The sequence below is a fragment of the Gavialis gangeticus genome, unplaced genomic scaffold (genome assembly GCF_001723915.1).
Source record: "Gavialis gangeticus isolate Ggan-Ray unplaced genomic scaffold, GavGan_comp1, whole genome shotgun sequence".
Taxonomy (NCBI): domain Eukaryota; kingdom Metazoa; phylum Chordata; order Crocodylia; family Gavialidae; genus Gavialis; species Gavialis gangeticus.
In genome coordinates this window covers 49,346,861-49,353,659 of record NW_017729024.1, presented here as the reverse complement: position 1 = coordinate 49,353,659, position 6,799 = coordinate 49,346,861, and the positions used below count along the sequence as shown (strand labels likewise).

Here is a 6,799-nt window from a genome sequence, read left to right as displayed (position 1 = left end):
ACAAGAAAAAAATATTGTCTAGCTAATCTGCAGCCTCCCCAGCCCAGCTGATGCCCTTACTCCTGACCTGCAGCCCCCTGCCCTTCCAGCCTCCTCCCCCCGAAAACCCTTCCAGTGCACCTCACTCCCTAACTGCAGCCCCCTGACACTGTACTATATATGTCACCCCATGCCCTGCACCCCCAGCCCAGCTGGTGCCCCTCACTCCTGACCTGCAGCACACTGCACTCCCAGAAAGAGGCAGCAGTAGCAATAGTAAGCAGAGGGTGGTCAAAGAAGGACAGGCACATGCTGCTGGGGACAAAAATAGGCTTAGAAGGACAGGAATGCCAGAGAAGAGGGGCAAGTTTGGGGGGGAGATGACAGGAGGGGGAACAAGTATTGAAGGGAGCTGGTTGTAGGCTGTGGGGGTATGACAGCAGGCGATGATGATCTGCCAATGCAGCAGTTAAAAGGTTGACATGCAAATAGTCTAAGTGATAAGAAGACTCCTGTCATGGAGCCTGGGCTGTTTCTTTCTTCACCTCAGCTCACACTATGCTCCTGCTGTGTGGGGGTGTTAGCTCATGCTGGCCACTGTGTGGTGAAGGGGGGGGAGTTGGAGTAGGCTGATCATGGCCCCCCCAACCCCACTTTGGGAGAAGCTATCCTGGGCACAGGGATCCCTGGTAGCCAAGGAATTGTAATCAACCTTGATAACAACCCCAGGCCACCCCCATGCTGATTCTCATCTTTGGAAAAAATCCTGCTTTTTGAAGTGAGGATACAAACAACAGACAGGATTCTTTCTATTTTACATAAAAATTCCTGTAGTAATGTTTCCATTCAGGCCTTAGCCTGGGTAGCTTGGGTACATGATATCCAGATGCCAATACACACGGCGGCAGTGGGGAGAGTCAGCCAGACCCTTTGTGTACCCTTGTGTAGTCCTAAGTGTACCTCGCACGCAGCGCCCAGTGCAACAAGCGTGCAGAAAAAGCGGGGGGCAGAACTGCTTTGGGACCAGGCTTGGGTAGGGGGGTAGCCCCTTCAGGAGGCCTGCAGTACACCCCTGGATGCCAATCTAGACTTGTGAGGGGGAGGCAGGCAGGCTCACTCTTGCGGACCTTTACATGAAAAGATTTCCTTCCCCAACCAGCAGCACCCCATGCAACAAGCACCCAGAAAAAAGCCAGAGGCTTTGCAGGGGAGGTGGGCAGCACTGCCTATTGAACTCAAAACGCTCCCAAAAATGCATGGCTCTCAAGCAGAACCACCAACAATCCCCCCCAGAAAGCAACCTGGCATGACCCAAGAAAATAAACCAACCAAAATATCAAATCTTGTATTAAAATGCCACGTGGCAGTAAAGTAGTACTGAAAGGGCAGGAGGGTAAAATTGTTCTGGCATGCCCCCTAGCACATTTTACTAGTTATAGCATAATAAGCCATTGAGTGGTAAATCACGTCCACATTACTTATTTAGCCTTCTTAAACTAAGAAAGAAAAAATTAAACCAGAAACATTTTTAGTGACTAACGGAGGACATGTACAAGGGCCCTAGGAGACAAGTCAGATCTCTTAAGCTGGTTGTTTGACATTGATGCATCTCAGCCACAGCCCAGTAAGAGAGGAATGGATTATGATCCATGTTTGTGATCCAAGATCATATTCAGGGTAGGCACTATGATCATGTCAGTAGAAGGATAGAGATTTTGTTGCATGGAAGATCAGCATTTTGTTATTTAGGAGCAAAATATCAAATCTGCTTTACAAAGCACTCGGCTGAATCTGCAATTACTATGCTTGTTACTTTGCCCCAAATTTTAACGCCATATCTAACTCCCTCTGGGCTCTGAGCTTGATTAGATATAGAAACATGCCCACCTAAGGTTCTGTCCCCATGGGGACTCAAAAACGGCATGTCACGTATGTTGCTTCTGCAGCCTACACTGGTGTTACCAAAGAAACAAAGCACAGAGAAGAACTTTAGCTGGATTCCTGGACTGTGTTGGAATGGATGGGCTGTGTGGGCCCCGAGGAGAAACAGACCCTGGACAAGAATCACAGGTCCATGTGGAGTGGATTTTGGACAGCAACCCTTGGGACAGGAGAGTCTAAAGTACCCACTAGAATGGATTCTACTTCTAAGAACTGAAAGGAGGGAAGATGCAATGGCCCATGTGTTGGTCTGGGACCTGAGAGCAAGGGGTTCAGTTCCCAGTGTTAGCACAGATATGCAACATGAGCTTGGGTGAGTCATTTAATTGCTTGGTGTCTGACTTCCTCATCAAGTGAATGGGATCACAGCAGTTCAGTAAATAAATAAATACATTATAAATTGCATTTCAGACTGTGAGGTACTAGGTACTATGGTGATGGGCACCAGGAAAGCACCGGGATAGAAAGAATTTCAGTAGGAACAGAGTAACCCTTATCCACGAGCAGTGGTGATACCTCCGAGTCTGCATCCCATCAATGTAACTTTACCAACACAGTCATTCAGCTTGGAATTCCCTTTCTATGTGCCCTGCCAGATCAGCCATCATGACTCACCAGTTTCCAGCACTGTCTGCAGAGCAGAAGAAGGCCCTTTTCGAAACTGCTCATAAGATTGTGGCTTCAGGGAAGGGGATCCTTGCAGCAGATGAGTCTGTGGGTGAGTTGACCAGCTACTGACACTTTTTAGCACCTTTTAAATTCATGTTTCTCTTTTAAATCATAAGGGGAAACAGGCAAAAGTAAATCAAACTCTAAATTATGTAATCCCTGTGTCTCTTTGGAAAAGTGGTTCATCAGGGATATGCTTATGGTGGGCAGACAGCATGGGTATTTGGACTGAAGGCCTAGTCCACTTTAACTGTTCCATCCTTGTGCATAACTGAAAGGACTGTCAGACTTAATATCTTGCACTCTGACCTGTGGTTGCTTTTGCCAGGTACAATGGGTAGCCGGCTGCAGAGAATCAATGTGGAGAACACTGAGGAAAATCGCCGTGCCTTCCGAGAAATCCTCTTCTCTTCAGATGCCTCCATCAACCAAAGTATTGGCGGCGTGATCTTCTTCCATGAGACCCTCTATCAGAAGGACAGCAGTGGAAAGCTATTTCCAGCTGTCATCAAGGACAAGGGCATTGTGGTTGGAATAAAAGTGCGTATCGCCAAAGCACCTGGTGGCATGATACACCAGTCCCGCAGCTCTGAATGCAAACTATATGCTGAGGCTGGGATCACTGATAACCACTGATCTTGTACAGTCATTGCTGTTCCCATTCTGTACATTGCCAAAGCAAACTTATAACCATTGTATTTATCCTGGAAACCCTCGAGCTTCAGCAAAGCTCTTGCTGCATCCCCTCTAGCAACAACTTTTATCCTCTCCTTTGACTCCATACCAACTCCTAGAACTCCTGAGCTGTCCCCCGCAGCAACTCCACCCCTGCTCCCTCCTTCTCTTACAGTCACCATTCCCCTTCCCTACCATTACAGTTGCTTTCACCTGTGATTTCCCAGTTCCCCAACATTTTCCCCCCACCCCACCAATCCTCGTCTCATGACCCTGGCCACATCAACAGATTCCTGCAGACAAAGCCTGAAGAGTCTGTACTAATTCAAGATTCACCTTGACTTGTTCACAATTGACCTTTCTTATTTTCATTGTGTGTCTCCACAGCTGGATAAAGGCACGGCCCCTCTGGCAGGAACCAATGGAGAAACCAGCATTCAAGGTGAGACATCTTCTCTGAGTGACTGAAGTATTTGATGCTCGGTTGCGGGTCTTAAAATTCAAAGCTGCTTGGGGCAGGAGGAATGCAGCATTGTGGTTTATTACAGGGCAGGAGTTGGGGCTAGTTCAAAGGTTCTGGTGGGATTGTGCTCAGTGGCAGCCTTTAATGCACTTCTGCTCCACCACTGCTCTCCTTTCCCAAGCGACATTCGGAGAGCAGCTCCTACCCTGCTCAGACACACCCCTTCCAGCTTGCTGCACACTGCCAGCAGCACCAGCGACTCCTCTTGAATTCAGACTATGCAGGCAGCAGGGGATTAAGCTACAAGAGCTGTTTGGGCAGGGGAGTCGGGGGTGGAGGGGGGTACAAAGAATAAAAGAGAAGAAATGATCTCCAGCTGGAGTCAAAAAGAAATTCTTCCTCTTCCCCTCCCCACTTTCCATCCAGAGAGGTCTGTCAACTAGCAAACTTAAGTCCCTGGCTACTGAAGGACACTGCATTGGACATAATTGCTGACCAGGATATAGAAAAGGAAGGGCTGTTTTTCAAAAAACAAGATTCCCCCGTTCCTCCCTCCACACTTTGCACAGTCTGTGCAAGGCTCACATTAGCCATTGCTCTGAGAAGAAGTCACTCGCTTTCTTCTCACTTGAGTTAAAGGGCTCCCCAAAAACACTTAAAAGGAGGCATTTAGGGAAGACAACCATAGGCAGAAGGCTGTGTTCAGTGTGTAGTGCTCAGCCCTCCCTGACAGATCCTTTGCCTTCCCTACTCACAGGGCTGGATGGGCTTGCTGAGCGCTGTGCCCAGTACAAGAAGGATGGGGCTGACTTTGGAAAGTGGCGTGCAGTGCTGAAGATCACTGACACCACCCCCTCCCAACTCGCCATCCAGGAAAATGCCAATACGTTGGCACGCTACGCCAGCATCTGCCAACAGGTACAAATTCTCAGAGCATGTGTGAAATAGCTCCCTTCCATGTTTGCAATGCAAGAATGAATAGTGCATTGCCTACCCTTTCTTTCAAGACAGTTCCCCTAGGTGCTGGAGGGATTTCCCTTCAGATAGGGAGGGTCTTTCAGTATCTCCGCAGACTTCTCTGTTTTCCTATTTTTAGCATGGCCTTGTGCCCATTGTGGAACCAGAGATCCTCCCTGACGGAGACCATGACCTCCAGCGCTGTCAGTACGTCACTGAGAAGGTAAGGATTTCATCTGCCACATAGATCCTGTTTTCATGAATCAACCTAAACAATGCTTAGCTCTCCAGTACCATTTTACACTTCTCCATCTGAAAGTATTTTGCAGAGACCATATTCTTCCATGTTACAGCTGAAGAGAATGAGACACAGATATGTTAAGTGAAAGGCTCAAGATCACCTAGTAAATTCATGGCAAAGGTGAGAATAGACTCAATGCCTCCAGGCTCTCAGACAAGTCTCCTTGCCATTAGGTTACATTGTTTCCTTCACAAAAGACTCGTTAAAGAGTAGAAGGCATTATCCAGGACTCTACTTCCATTTCATAATTACTTAATCATCTAGGAGGAAGGCAAACTTGAAGGGGTAAAGCCAGGAATCTGATAATGAAGTCTGAAGTCCCCAGTCCTCTGAGGAGATGGAGGGTTCTTCATGGCAGGTTTACTGCTAAAGTGAGTAAAAGAAGAAGCTCAGAGTTGATTAAACTTGAAGAGTGAATTCCCTTCTAACCCCAGGAACCAGCTGTCTCTCTCCTGCAGGTATAGGATGGGAATGACTGTCGGAGATAAAATCTGGCATTACACAAATATGGGTCTGGTTTAATTCTCCTGTTTTCATTGCTCCCCAGGTCCTGGCTGCTGTGTACAAGGCCTTGAATGACCATCACGTCTACTTGGAGGGGACACTTTTGAAACCCAATATGGTGACTGCTGGGCATTCCTGCTCCAAGAAGTACACCCCTCAGGAGGTAGCCATGGCTACAGTCACTGCCCTCCTCCGCACTGTTCCTGCTGCTGTTCCTGGTAACTCATCATTCATCCTTACCACCCCCCGCCCCCGCCCCACACACACACACACCTTTTCTTTTCAGACTGTTTGCCTCATGGTTCCTGTTGGGGTTGCTTGGAGCACATCTCACCATAGGCACTGTTACTTCTCAAATACTGCTATGCAGACAAGACCCTGGTGGTCACACCATCTCCCCTGTTTGGTCATAGACACCTGTTTTGCTCCTGGGAACATGCAGTGGGGAGGTGGTTTGTGTGCTTGTTGGGTTGGTGCAATGTTAAGAGGACAGTTTGTCTCTCTGTGACTGTAAATGCAATATCAGTGGTAGCTGTGAATAGGCACGTACAGGATTTTTTGCTTTGTTCCCTCTACCTCCACTACAAGAATCTGCTGCATCATCAGAGAGCAGAGTGAAGCCTGGTTAAACTTTGTTTTCCCTTTCTTCCTGCAGGAATCTGCTTCTTGTCTGGAGGCCAAAGTGAAGAGGAAGCATCTATCAACCTCAATGCCATCAACCTCTGCCCCCTGCCTAAACCCTGGAAGCTGACCTTCTCCTATGGACGGGCTCTGCAGGCGTCTGCACTGGCTGCATGGTCAGGGAAGTCTGCAAACAAGAAGCCTGCGCAAGAGGCATTCTGCAAGCGAGCTCAGGTATGGGCCTTTACTTCTTCATTTCACCTCTACTTCTTCTGCACTATGTCCAAGGGTCCCACTCCCTCAGTCCTGAGGCCTATTTGTTCTGTCGAAGGCATGAACCAAGCCCAGCACACAACATAGTAGCCCCTACTAATTGTGTGGCTAGTGAGGACAAGGACAACTAAATATGGGAGACAAAAAATGACAAAAGCACGTGCAGTTTAAAAAAAAGTTTATCCTTGGGGGACACCAAGCAGAACACCCCAGACAGCATCCACTGACTCTCAGAGGTGGCCAGGGAGCTGGCCTCTCAGTCATAGGTTCATAGTTTCATAGTTAGTAGGGTCGGAAGGGACCTGAGCAGATCATCAAGTCTGACCCCCTGCCATGGCAGGAAAGAGTACTGGGATCAAACAACCCCAGCAAGGTGTTCATCTAACCTCCTCTTAAAGACCCCCAGGGTAGGAGCC

The 6,799-nt window shown here is 48.2% G+C and overlaps 1 protein-coding gene across 1 annotated transcript in view; it reads left to right on the top strand.

Moving 5' to 3' along the window:
- Nucleotides 1-6,799, top strand: part of ALDOB (aldolase, fructose-bisphosphate B) — a 24,169-nt gene that overhangs the window by 10,177 nt on the left and 7,193 nt on the right. Inside the window, exons 2-8 of the mRNA XM_019517074.1 lie at nucleotides 2,517-2,638; nucleotides 2,918-3,129; nucleotides 3,652-3,706; nucleotides 4,485-4,645; nucleotides 4,824-4,907; nucleotides 5,533-5,707; nucleotides 6,145-6,344. Coding sequence (XP_019372619.1) covers nucleotides 2,527-2,638; nucleotides 2,918-3,129; nucleotides 3,652-3,706; nucleotides 4,485-4,645; nucleotides 4,824-4,907; nucleotides 5,533-5,707; nucleotides 6,145-6,344 — 999 coding nt within the window. The 5' untranslated portion in view covers nucleotides 2,517-2,526. The remainder of the gene's footprint in view (nucleotides 1-2,516; nucleotides 2,639-2,917; nucleotides 3,130-3,651; nucleotides 3,707-4,484; nucleotides 4,646-4,823; nucleotides 4,908-5,532; nucleotides 5,708-6,144; nucleotides 6,345-6,799) is intronic.